Source organism: Eptesicus fuscus, chromosome 11, assembly GCF_027574615.1.
Source record: "Eptesicus fuscus isolate TK198812 chromosome 11, DD_ASM_mEF_20220401, whole genome shotgun sequence".
Lineage (NCBI taxonomy): Eukaryota > Metazoa > Chordata > Mammalia > Chiroptera > Vespertilionidae > Eptesicus > Eptesicus fuscus.
The window spans coordinates 34,318,933-34,333,526 of record NC_072483.1 but is presented as its reverse complement, the minus strand read 5'-3'; the positions used below and the strand labels follow the sequence as shown (position 1 = coordinate 34,333,526).

General features: G+C 35.1%; 1 protein-coding gene across 4 annotated transcripts in view; it reads right to left on the bottom strand.

The window, feature by feature from the left end:
- Positions 1–14,594, bottom strand: part of GALNT13 (polypeptide N-acetylgalactosaminyltransferase 13) — a 407,064-nt gene that overhangs the window by 184,992 nt on the left and 207,478 nt on the right. For all 4 annotated transcript variants that reach the window (XM_054723085.1, XM_054723084.1, XM_054723082.1 and 1 more), the window contains 3 exons: positions 8,905–9,071; positions 8,036–8,243; positions 5,238–5,408 (listed from right to left, as the gene is read on the bottom strand). In XM_054723085.1, the coding sequence (XP_054579060.1) occupies positions 5,238–5,408; positions 8,036–8,243; positions 8,905–9,071 (546 nt within the window). The remainder of the gene's footprint in view (positions 1–5,237; positions 5,409–8,035; positions 8,244–8,904; positions 9,072–14,594) is intronic.

The following is a 14,594-nucleotide window of genomic DNA, read 5'->3' as shown; positions in this document are numbered from 1 at the left end:
TATTACACTTACTAGAGGAACAATAAATTGAAGAGGATAAATTAGCAAAAGGTAACAATATTAAGACAAATTTCATATTGTCTGCATAATTCTAAGGAGACCACATTATCTATAAAAACTATAGATAAGAAGACATAATTGGCAAGAATGAAGTATAAACAAACTCTCCAATGATTTTAGACTATGAAAAATATAGGAGAAGCTAAGTAAATAATTGAGATATTAGAGCTATTAAAATTTTTATTTGTGAAAAAAATTACTGGCATAAGAAAATACCCATGATATAGCAATTTCTAAACTATGGAGAAATGTACCCAGAAGGAAATATAACAAAATATTAAAAGAAGTGGCTCGTTGGTGTTCTTTTTCATTATGCTTTAGGTACTTGTCACATTTATTTTGCAATGCACATATGTTATATCAGGAATAAATTTAAAATAACACCTTTCAAATACATTTCTCAGTTAATATTTTATAGCACTTCATGACTTAAGCAAGGCAGCGAGAATAATTTTCCATTTAATAGTTGAGAAGACTGGGTAATTTTCCAATTGGAGGAGCTTGAAATAAAACCCAGATTCTTCAAAGCCAGCTTTAATATTTCTTCTGTAATGTCATACTATAAAGATGCTAGAAATAGATATGTAAAATTTCTATGAGTTTTTCCCAATAAAGGCACAATAACTGTCATCTGAGCTGTTATTAAGAACGCTATTAATTTTTCTTCTTTATAAATTCCTTTCTTTGAAAGAAAAATAAATGTAAGAGATCAGTCACATGTTACTAAAAGGGATATCAAAGTAAGTAAAATGTGTCAGAAAGAGAAAATTCATAATTATATCTATGTTTGATTTATTATGATAGCAAGAATTAGAAAAAATATATAAAATTCTTTTATTTTGCTTTAGAAAGATAATGAAAATGGTACTCCAAGTGAAAATGAAAGAAGTCATATTAAGATTATTAATAATAACTAAATGCAAAAGTCTATAAAATAAGAAAAGAAGGATTAAAAAGAGTTAAATAGGCTTGTTAAATAACCTATAGCTTCCTAGAAAAGATATCTATTTTAATAATTAAGAAATTAAAGTAGAAACAAATATCTTTATAACTATTGAGGATTACTTACAAGGCATAACTAAAAGATGAAAGTTATGAATAAGAATAGAGGTGGATTCTTTTCCAGAAGCCCACACAACTCTAGCAGTTGGCATAGATTAACTCTTGTGTAGCCACGCTCTGACCGCATATGCTGGTCTATTTCCCTCATCCAACATACATATGACCCTTCCCAGAGAGTGAGCAACCTTAGAGCACAGAATGCTTTATTAATCTTTGTATGTGCAAAACCTAGCATGGTGCACAATGTGTATTTGCATATGAAATCAAACTCATTCCAATAGCCTGAACCAAATCAACTCAAAAGTTACATAAATTGTAAACATACATCCCCCAAACTAATTAAATGACTCGGGAGATTATCTGCACTACCAGATAATTTATGCTACTAGTTGCTATTCCATTAGGTTATGAATATGTATACTCATACAAGGCTAACTTGATTAATCTTTAAAATGCAGCCATTTCCTCTAAGTCAAAAGTTACAAATTTAAAAAGATTTTAGTCAGGTAAATAATATCGATATGTGGAATTGATTAGTTGTAATTAGCATATTTATTTCACCTTTGGTTGGGAAACAGGAACAGAGAAATATTTTTCCAAGTATAAGAATGATGACAAATGGCAACAACTGATCCGCAGCCTCAGGGTCAGGGACACACACACACACAAAAAGAGTTATAGGGATTATGTTACACTTTCATGCTACTTCTATAGGGACAGGTTCTACTCAGCTCCACCTGATGGTGCCAATTAGGCACCCAGGACCATAAGAGCAAGAAATTCTGACTCTCAAGAAAAGCTGAAAATCCAGATTTTTCTTTAAAACATTTCATGTTTTTGGTGGTGGTAATTTTTAAAATTCAAAACACTATGTAGGCCAAGTAAAAATTCACCTACACAGCATATTTGACATGCAAACTCCTGGTATATGACCTCTGGTTTAACAATTTGATTACTCGATTGTTGCACCTATAATTGAGATATTCCTAAAAAGTCATATAATTTAACAACTAAAATATTAAGGAGAGTTTACAGATTAAAGAAAACTAAATAATAGGGATTAAATGTGCTATTATTCCATTCTCATACTTCACAAATACCAAGTATTTCACACACTCCATTTATTATCAAATTGAAATATCAAAGCCTAGAGGTGACAAGAGAATAATAATAACAATTATAAACTTTAATTTAAAAGTGGTATAACTAAGGTTAGGTCACAAGTTCAAATTGGTTCTCTATATACACAGAGGCTTGATTGTATTTTTAAGTGATGACTAAATTAGCAAATTATAGTCAGTAGGAAGTTCTGTCTTAACTGACATTTTAAAAGAAATATTCCACTAAGAAAACTAAAATTTCAACCTCTTTAATCACTTTAGCTATTCAGAATTCTATTAATCAAATAAGAAAAAAACGTCTTCAACACCTAGAATGATTAATGTGTTTGTATAAATGTGAGAAAAATGATCACATCTTCAAGTAATAGATTATAAGTACAAAGAAAGTTCACATGATAGCTATGCTGATGAAAATTACCTGCGGGCTGTTACAACATAACCCATGCATTAATTAACCTTTTGCCATAAATATCTAGAAACATCAGCAAAGATAGCGTTCTCTTTTTCTTTTGCTCCAGCTCCTTCAGCAATTTAAAGAGTAAAAATACTGTGCAGTTACTGAAGGATACAAATAAAATATACTTAGTTTTTATCAGCTTTCTGTGTTACTACAATAAAGCCACATAAGTATAGCAAGTAGGCTATTTCATCTTATGTTTTAGTTAATAAAAGATGAGAGATAATGTCCAATTTCTATGTAAATCTTTACTTTCATTAATGAGATCAGTAAATTATTATGAATGTTGGCTACCATATAATTATCTACCTTTTCACTCTGTGAGAAAATAAAGGTAGGTTCTGGTCGGGATGGTGGCATAGGTAAATATGGCACTTGGAACCGCCCACAATGACATAAAAATTACAATTAAATTACAGAACAATCATCATTCATAACTACCTGAAATCTAGCTGAACAGAAGTCCTATAAATAAATATATACAGAAGAAGCCACATCAAGACTTCTAGGAGGGGCGGAGACACAGAATGGGCTGGTCTCACCCCCACATGTGGCCATTAAAAATCAAGAGAGAAATCTTGGCCAGAAAGATACACTCTAAGGAGCAAGGGTTCTTGGCCCCACAACAGAATTCCCAGCTCAAGGTTCTGGTGCAGGTTTCTCCCAGACAGAAGTGCTGGCAGAGGCCATTGTTCTTTGATGAGCCCTTTCCCCACATAGCTGGCAGGTGGGTGACATATCTGAGTTTCCATCCACCTGGTTATCACTGTTAGCCCAGCCTTGCTGATTCCTTGAGACACTGCTCCACCCAATTTGTGGGCCCATCCAAGCCATTTACAGTGGCTTTTCCATACAAATGGTCTCTCATGCCTCATGATTCGGCCTTTCCTACTATCTGTCAAATAAGCAGCAACTGGTCTCTGCATGACCTAAGTCTCTTGCTAAGTGATCCTGGTCCTGGCACTATGAGGAATGTGGCCTGGCTTGCAACATGGCCTCTCCTGGGCACTTTCAAGTCCCAAACAAGTAGCAACCATCTGAAGATCACTCTATAGCTAGTGTCAGGTGGTCCCAGGCAGGGCACAGGTGGTGGCTGATCCTGCACCTCCCAGGAGGCCCCAGTGGCAGTGCACCTGGGGGACAGTTTCAGACTATGCCGGATTACAATCCTATTACCTCCATGATCAATGTTTCAAAAAAAACAAAACACATTCTTTATTACTTCATTTTCAAATGAATAAACACATCTATATTTGAGTGTATTTTTCAAGTATTTTTAATAGTTTTCACTTGGGATCTGAAGTTGAAAAATCAGCTAACACTAAATGTTACCATGATGTGGGAAAACAAAATTTCTTATAAACAATAGTAATATGAACTATTGTATTTCCTCAAATCATTAAAGGCAAGGTTCAATAAGACTTGGTGAATGTGCAGATTACTACAAGATTTCAGGGCTGCTAAATCACACTTTAAATGCTGATATAATAATTTCACATCTTTATGCAATTGTTTGTAGCCATATTTTTTTTCTCTTTGATGTAGTACTACCTCCTTTAGAGGGTTAACAGCCTCAAATTTAATTGTTCAATAACAAACAATTAGAGCTGTTCCCTTCTATTAGTGAATTGTTAGTTAGTTTTAATTAATTCATTACATAATTAATCTTGCCAATGGATAAGTCAATCCTTCATTAGGTTAGGAAACATTCTTGTTTAGATAATGGGCTACATATATTGTTTTAGAATGTTAGGGTATTTCTCTATTATTCTAACTAAATGATGATTTGCCAAATGAATCTTTAAAGAGCTAAACTAGTGAACTCCTTCCACAAAATATTATTCATAAAATCAAAATTGTATTGCAGTTAAGAAGTACACAATGATATGTTAAAGTAAGAAGATGATAATTTTATGTTCATAAAGTGGGTAATAACTATCTAGAAAATTAAAGATGCATATATTTCTCACTTTTTATTAAGGAAAAATGTACTTTATGAATACATATTTCAAACTAAGTAGCTATTTTCAATGACTTAGAACAAATAATAAATCCTTCATAATTATTAATATAGTAAAATTGACTAAATGGATCTTTCTCTTGTATCTGTCAGGAAGATAGTTCTTCAAGTAAATTTAGAATATTTACCGAAACATTTTTTTATTATTTTAATTTTGGGTACACCTCTACTATAACACATATACATTTCGGTAAGGTATATATCTACGTTAATTGGCAAGGCTAGCACATATCTGTCACACAGAAAACTGACAATAAATATATTTTTAATATAAGGAAACACAAAGTTTAAAAAGAAATTTGGCTACTTCTGCCAATGCTAATTTGCCAGTGCTAATTTAAACTAGATTTAATATAGCCATTGATTCTTAGATGATAGTGTAAAAGATGATGACACATATGTGTGTATGAATAAAAATATCTGGTGTTTAAAGACAAAAATGAGAACACAAATTTATAACACTTCTGAATTATTACAGGAATGCACTTGCTACCCTAGGAAGATAGCATCTACATACCTGACAGGTAATGTTCTGTCTCCTTTCCTCCTATCCATTTCTCTTTGGGGAACAGGATACCATCGAAAATTCAGTTTCCAGTTAAAACCCCCATAAGTCATGTCTGACCCAGCCATATATTCAAAGGTATCATCACTAATCACATCAATGATGGGGCATACAACTGTTTTCCTGCAGAAGAAGTAAAACCAGTTTACACATAAATAATAATTTAAGTGCTACAGGTGTTTCTTCCAACTCAATATAGTTGATGTGTTGAAATTTAATTATTTTGTGACATTAATATGTTTTTATTTTGTCCTTTTTCCTATGGAATTATTTCCTTTTACCAGATCTTCCTTCAGCCAACTTTATACTACCATGTATAATCTAATCAGATATAGTGATTGATCTTCAAGCTGATTTTCAAATACATTCTAAGTACTAACTCAGCAGGATGGACATGGTCTATTATTCATAAAAATCTCTGCCCACAGCATGATTAGTGCAGCTGCTTTGATATTATGCATCATTTTAGCTATATCTTTTATAGAAAGTAATTGCTTATAGGGAGTGGAGAATGGATGATTGCAAATTAGATCTGGTAGTTCAAATCTCAGAGGGGTTACATTAGATTAAGGAGATAGTTCTATGAAAATCTTTATGGAGAAAGTATCTATTACAAAAAAACAAACAACAAAAATCAACAAACAGAAATAACAATAAAATAGTAATAATCAGTACAGTATAAGTAAATGTTTCCCTTGAAAGATATTAGGGTCATGACAATTTCTGAGTGAATTGTCCTAGACTTAAGAGTTTATAGTAACAATCTACATCTTTTAAGATACAGAAAGATAACCAACTTCAATTTCTGGTGTTTATACTCTGCCCCATCTTTTCTTAAAGTAAGAGAAAAAGCCAGGAGATTTGGGGTTCTTGATGGTGGCTTTTTAGGTAAAACGAATTGTTCGCCATGGGAGCTCAATAGGTACTCTCTTAACCCATGTTGTGCCTTCCCATGCTCCCAGCTTATATGTCTTACTATAGTATCAAACTTGTGTCATCTCCACAGTAAATGCATACTTCTACCCAAGTTTGCCTCGGTTGTAGCTAATTCTGAAGAGCAGAGCTTATTTGTCATATTTGGTAGAAGGTAAACATACAAATATGCTTTTGAATCGTACATAGATGTGGAAAGCAAATAAATGTTGTCCATTATTTATTCTGCTTTGGTAACACCTGCATCACTAATACTTATTTTCAATTCTGTTTTATATTCCACACAATTAATTAAAGACTAGAGTTCTCTGAAGTTAGAATTCACCTACCCTTGGAAAAACTTCTTGGTAACACTGGTCCCTACAAAATCAATATCTTTATTTATTTATTTATTTATTTATTATTTAATAATTTAATTTGTAGGAAGATGAAATTAGATCTAATAACTTTGAACAGGACTTTATTATCTAGTTATGGCAACTTTAGAATTCACAAGTAGAACAAAACAGTAGAGTTCATTACATAGAAATATAATTTAAATATGTTGTTAGATTAAAAAATAAATGATCTATGCATGACCATATTGAAACAATATTATATTAAAAACTCTCTAAGCTGAATATGAAACATGCTTTAAAAGGCAGCATAATGTATGAATGTTGCCAAGAAATGCATTTAAGATGTTCCAAGTTCATTTTATTTTGCCAGTCTTACCCTCCTGTGAGTACTGTACAATACACAGAGTGGGAAAATGTTATTAGCTGTGTACTACACGCAGTTGACTAAAAGGTTCCTACTGCTTTATTCAACTGCTATGGTTCCTTTTACTGGCGAAATCCATCCATCTTCGTGGCCAGTATCAAATCTTGCCATTTAAGTGATATAGCTGGACTAGCTCTCACTACACAGCCCTGGTCTTGAGTGCTTAATTAAAAACTTCAATTCTAGAAAGACCTTTCTATTGAACGTGAACTTACTTTGCAAGCAAGGTGTTTATACAATGCTATGTTTTTATATCAGACAGTATTCAACATGGTTGTCTTCCTAAGTGCTTGGGAATTATACTCGTTAATCACCAATGTTTATGAATATCTTCAGCAAAAGCTCATACCTCATAGCCTCATCATTAAAGAGAATTTCAGGTAACCAGGAGGTTCTTAATTTCTACAAGTAACATTCAATCTTTCAGATTCCATCATTTTTATGTACAAAGTGGCAATGTTGTTTAAATAATTAAGCATTCTTTATAGCTGTGCTCTGTATGTTTTATGATTGGAATGTGGAATTTATGTGTTTTTATTTTTAAGATCCTGAAGGTGGTTTTGAACTAGACTTTGAATAAGGACATTGACCTAGCAGGAAAAAGACTAGTCTGGGAATAGGAACAACTGAATTGCTCCCATCACTTCCAATAACTGGAGCAAGCTACTTAACTTATGTGTTCCTCCCTACTATTAGGTACAAGTAAGCATATATACATTACCTACCTCACACAGCGGTTGTGAGGATACAATAAGGTGCTTTGAAAATGTAATTTACCAAATTGTACTATTTCAAATTAGACTGATTTCCTTCCCTTAAAAATGAATATTCAACATGTTTACTATTTGAATTGTTTGACCATTTCTTAATCAAATATTCATGTTCAGCACTACTAAGCCAAGGTCTTTATTAAGTGAGAAAGGTGGGGACGGCTTTTTTAAAAGCTAGGAATACACCTGAAAATAGCAACCTGGAAGAGATGTTCTGATGGAAAGCCAACACTGTCCTGACAGGTTCAGTCATAGCCCAGGCAGAGAGAACACGTGAGTCCTCACCTGTCTTCCTTTATTCTCGCCAGCAAGGGCTCCAGCCAGCCCACGGTACATTCACAGTGTGCGTCCAGGAAAGTGATGACCTGCCCCCTTGAAGCAGCGGCTCCTCGAAGGCGGGCACGTATTAACCCGGAGCGCTCTTCCATTCTGATAATTTTTACTGGTACTTCTAAATTTTTCACATAATTCTCTAATGTCAACTTGAGAAAATCTGTAACGTGCAATAAGAATTTATAAGGAAGTTTTGAAACTGTTTTCAGACACCGCAGCGATACTACTGCCCAGATGAAAACTCAACACGCAGAAACGGTGGTGAACTCCTGTCGACATTTTTTGCAGTAGGTGACATGAAGGATAGAGACTTCATGAGTATTTTAATGTACAGTAATTAAAACCTGTCACTTGGCTGACAAAGATAAGGATAAAATAGGAAGTTAACATGTCAGACTCTAATGGAGAAACTAAGCCACACTGGCAAATGCGGGCTCCTTCATTAAGTTATTTTGCATTTACCTGAACTAAAAAAAAAAAAAAAAAGGACAAGTATCCATAAAGTCATATAAATGTTCAATCATATGAGCAGTTGAGTTGGGGAAAAAAAGGAAGTCTTTTGAAAGTCATTTTGGCTGATTTCCTGGGTTAGTAAGAACCAAATGGAATCATGCAAGAAACTGTAATAATTAGTTACTTGTCTCTAGAGTTTGTCTCTAGAGTTGGGATTGCCTAGATACATTGATGGAAATGCACTGATGATGAGGGGTGGTTTCAGGGTTAGTATAATTACAAGGAAAATACAGATCATTTCCCAGCTGTCTTCTTGACCATAATAAAGTGTTCTAATTTAAGAAAATATGTGAGAAAAACATTTATACCTCTTTCACTGGCATCATCTACCAAGATGACCTCAGAAAGTAAATAATGTGGAGAACGGTTTATAACACTGTAAACAGTTCGAAGGAGGGTACTCCAAGCTTCATTATGAAACACAATAACTACACTTGTGTTTGGAAGTTCATCAGGGTAGACCTTCGTCTTGCATCTGGAAAAAGGAAAAGAAGAAAGATATGTTAATAAATAATTCATTTTTTATTCTGATCGCTGGAATAAAAAATATCCATGATAGCACAATTTTAGACTTCAAAGGTCCTTATTAAGGAAAGATTTTATGCACATCTACAATAATTTTCCTTTTTATAAATGCTGTGAGTAATCAGTTGGCATTTTGAAAATTAAATATGCACAATTACTAATATTTCATTTTAATTCCTGCAGGGAACCAAGCAGCATGATTTCCACGCGTCTAAGGAAGCTAAAATAACATTCTGAGACTATCAACAGGGAGACCAGGTATAACAGGGACAGCTGAATTCATTTAGTGGATGTAATTTTATTCTTTGTTGAGAAAAGGACAATTATTGTATAAAACTCAAAAAGTCATGAGAACATAGAAAAGGCATACATCCACAGAATTTTGAAGCATGTAAAACAGATTATTTTTCTATTCTAAAATCTAGTCATGCATGCTTTTCATTCTGCTTGAGAATGGTGGGCACCATGTCTCCTTTGTTGGAAAAGTTCCGGAGCCAGGATGTATTTTATAGATTCTCAATTAGTGCTATATAATCAAATCTGAGATCAGGACAGGGAATAGGCAGGCCACCAGCACTTCTCAAATTTTAATGGAAATAGGGCTTTGTTAAAATGCACATTCTGGCCTGTCCAGCATGACTCAGTGGTTGAGCGTCGACCTATGAACCAGGAGGTCAGGGTTTGATTCCCGGTCAGGGCACATGCCGGGTTGAAGATTCAATCACCAGTGTAGGGCGTGCAGAAGGCAGCCGATTAATTACTAGTATTCTCTCTCATCATTGATGTTTCTATCTCTCTCTCCCTCTCCCTTCCTCTCTGAAATAAATTTAAAAATATTAAAAAATAATAAAATAAAATGCACAGTCTGATTCAATAGGTCTGGGTTATAGCCTGAGATTCTGTATTTTTAAGAAAACTTTCATGTTATTCAGATGTTGCTGGTGCCTGGAGCGCACCCATAATTGTTATTACTATTAGAACTGATGTTTTGAGGAAAAAAAAAATTTAACTTTGCTTGTGCAAAGCAGCCCAGATTTTACTTTTCAGGTAATCAATTCAAAAAGGTACATTTGGATAAATAATATGCATACTGCTCTGGTAGTATCAGAAGTTTAACATGCAGATGGTTCTTACCCCCCATGAACTTGTCAACATTCAGACATTTCTGTCACGTGATTTTACATCATCATCATTATAGAATAAAAAAAAAAATGTCCCTGGGTATCCATAGCAAGAATTAAAGTTTATTCACCTTAGATTATTTTTTCATATAAAATATTCTGAAGAGCTAGGAAATTAAAATCATTCCACCAAATAAAATGAATCCAACATTTCTTGCCACTCATGAACAACCTAATACATGACACAAAACAAGCATTGTTATAATTAGTCTCATTCATGGGTGAATGAGAAAATCCAATAAAATGTGGGAGTTAAAGGCATATAATAAAACAAATACTGATTGTGTATCTACTGATAGTTTAATCATCTTTTAAAGTAGTTTAAATTTCACCTGCTCAGTGAAGTCTCCTGCAATATAACCAGGTAATAATGTGCATATACTTGAACTAAAAATTATATACATAAACTTTTCCTTCAGCATATATTTATTTGAAAAACAGTAAGCATCCATAATATATGATATTGTGTATACAGGAAAAGAAAAATGTAGTGCAAAAAGGTAGTTTGACTCATAGTCATCTCTTCCCATTCTGCCAGCAAGATTCAAGTAGTTTCTATATGCTTCGTCAACTAAATTGTAACCCCAGGCAGCTCAGCTCTATATGAACTTAGAAAGCCATCCCGATAAGTCAGAAAGGTTCTCTCCATGATTTTTCTCAACTCTCAATTCTTCAGCCTCATCACACCCCATCTCTTTCAGCATGCTAAGGAAAAAGGATGGTAAGAATCATCATCATCATCATCATCATCATCATCATCATCATTATCATCAATAAAGAAGTAAAACTGGAAATACAGGCTGAAAGCAATCTAACAGTCAATGACAACTGGCTTTAACCCAAAGATAATAGGCTATAAAGGCTACTCAGTATCATTTGGAATAAAGTGATGAATTTTAAATCAATTTTTTCTACACTATGCTAGATGCCAACAAGAAAATATGAATGACATGTTAGTATAGATAAATCATTTAAAAGGTCAAAATAAAAAGCAGACACTTGGATCTATCTTCTTAAACTATTTCTATCATGCTCTATTTGTGATTAAAAAATGCACTCACAAATGTTAATTTTTTATTCATATGTGACAAAGCTATATTGACCTAATTTACTATTAATGCAGCTATTATGTATACTCATAGAACCTTTACACTATTATTATTTAATGTAGCATAAACATAAAATGTGGCTAATATTTTTTATTAATTATTCCTCTTATTCCCAGGTGAAAAGTTATTTATCAAAGAAAACTTTGTATAACAATAAAAAATATAGAATAATTCTTAAGCTAAACACATCAATCATTTTCTGTCAGTTTATCTAATTACCTCAAGTGCAATGATATATGCATCAGCAAGAGCTAGGATATTCATTGTTTCTGATAGGTTTGTGTTACACTGAACTGGTATTATTGTCTGTATTTCATCAAAGCTATTCTTTCACCTATAGTAAGGTACACCATAATTTTAGGTACCACTAAAAAATGAAAAAAAAAATTTTTTTTCAAATAAACTGTGACATAATGGTGTTTTTTTTTATCACTAGAATCTACTTAACACTTAAATAAAGCTTATAGAAAAATCTTTTCAAATTATTTGGACATTTATTTTTAATATATATTTTATTGATTTCAGAGAGAGGAAGGGAGAGGGGGGCGGATAGAAACATCAATGATGAGAGAGAATCATTGATCAGCTGCATCCTGCATGCCTCCAGGATTAAGCCTGCAAGCTGGACATGTGCTCTGACCGAGAATCAAACTGTGACCTCCTGGTTCATAGGTCAATGCTCAATCAATGAGCAACACCAGCCGGGATGGACATAGATTTCTATGAATATTGTCATGTTTGCTAATGAATCAGTAGCAACAGTTATCTATGTTTCTGCTTCTATTTTGTTTGTTGAATTATTTTGCTCATTAGATTCCACATATAAGTAAGATCATATGGTATTTTTCTTACTCTCACTGGCTTATTTCACTTAGCATAATGTTCTCTAGGTACATTCATGATGTCGTAAAAGGTAAGATTTCCTTCTCTTTTATGGTCAAGTAGTATTCCATTGTGTAAATGTAGCACAGCTTTTTTAGCCATTCATCTACTGATGGGCACTTTGGCTATTTCCAAACCTTGGCTATTGTAAATAATGCTTCAATGAACAATGGGGATGCATATATTCTTTCAAATTATTGTTTCGGTTTCTTTGGATAGATTCCCAGTAGTGGGATCACTAGGTTAAAAAGTGGTTCCATTTTTACTTTTTTGGAGGAAACTCCATAGTGTTTTTTACAGTGGCTGTACCAGTCTGCATTCCCACCCCAAAGAGGACATACAGATGGCCAACAGACATATGAAAAAAGACACTCAACGTCACAGTCATTAATCATCTGTCATCTATTCTAAGGGCTTTATCTATGCTTTAGGTTGTATTGCTTAATATATGAGAGACATCATTAGCACTTATCTCAGTAACAAAATATGAATCAGCTTCATGTTTTTTTGTGTATCTTCCTTGATACTGTAAAGTGTTTTCAAGCTTTAAAGTGTGAAGGAATTAAATGGGAATCTTGAGAAAATGCAGACTGTGATTCAGTAGGTCTGGGTTGGGCCCAAGTTTCTGTATTTCTAATAAGATCTCTGGTGATGTCCCCTCTGTTGATCCCTGATAGACATGATAAGAAGCAAAGTTATATAAATCAGTCAGCTATTGACTAGCAAGAAAATACAGAATTGTTCCAACAATAAATACTTGCTTCATCATATGAATTTTAATTCTTGTTGTGATCCCCTTGCCTTTCTTTTCAGACAATAACTTTCCCCCTGCAACAGAATCTTATTGTCATCTATCTGAAGAAATGTCAGATGACAATTCTACATATGGAGTATAATCAGCACACAAAACTTCATTGAAGCATGACTATATGAACAGCCATGACCATGTTCACATAGCTTAAAATATAGTGGCTACATAACAACTGCCAACGGGTAGACAATGACTGCAACTAACCATCCTATCTAATAAAAGGGTAATATGCAAACTAACCATCACTCCGCGACAAAATGGCGGCACCCATGGCCACAAGATGGCGGTGCCCAGTCCTCTTAGCCCCAAGCCCCAGCGGAGTCCCCAAGTCTGCCCAGCAGTGGCAGTACAGGGTGTCTACCTGGGAGGCGACTGCCCCACACACAGCAATCCCTGCCCAGTGGTGGCAGTCCAGGGTGTCCGGCTGGTTGTCCCCGAGCTGCGCACGATCAGGGGTGAAGCAGGCCGTGGGGCTTGGGGCCGGGGTGTCAGGCCAGCAGCGCATTGCACCCCCAATGCGCGATCTTCAGGCAAGGGAAGGCACCCACTGGGCTCTCTGCAGCCAGGCTGAGATGGCAGCCAGGGCAGGGGTCTCAGCCTGGCTGGGCTGAGGCGGCAGCCTTGGGCTGGGGTCTCAGCCTGGCCAGGGCCCAAACCTCTCCAGCGGTGGCAGCCTGGGGTCTCAACCATTGAGTCACACCAGCCAGGCAGATATGGAGGGATCTTAAATGTTTCTTTTTTTATAATATATATTTTATTGATTTTTTTACAGAGAGTAAGGGAAAGGAATAGAGAGCTGGAAACATCTATGAGAAAGAAACATCGATCAACTGCCTCCTGCAAACTCCCGACTGGGTATGTGCCCCCAACCAAGGTACATTCCCTTGACCAGAATCAAACCTATGATCCTTGATTCTGCAGGCCAATGCTCCATCCACTGAGCCAAACCAGTTAGGACTGTCCAACATGCTAAAGAAAAAACCCTATCTAATAAAGAGGGAATGTGCAAGGGAGGGCATTTGGGGGTGACCGGGGTGTCAGGGGAGGGCAGTTAGGCATCGATTGGGCTGGCAGGGGAGTGATTAGGGGGTGATCAGGCTGGCAGGCAGAGCAGTTAGGAGCAATCAGGAAGGCAGGCAGGTGAGTAGTTGGGAACCAGCAGTCCTAGATTGTGAACGGGATGTCTGATTGCCTGTTTAGGCCTGATTCCATGGATCGGGCCTAAACAGGCAATCAGACATCCCCCAAGGGGTCCCAGATTGGAGAGGGTGCAGGTTGGGCTGAGAGACACCTCCCCACCCCCTGTGCACAAATTTCATGCACCGGGCCTCTAGTTGACTATAAAACTCATCCTGATTTCAGACATATAAACTATACAAAATGCATATCTTAGAACAGGTGAATATAATAATTTATTGTGTAGTACAGAAAAAGTACTTAACGTTTTTTAGTGTTTTGTTTGTTTTTTAATATATTTAGTTTCTAAGCTC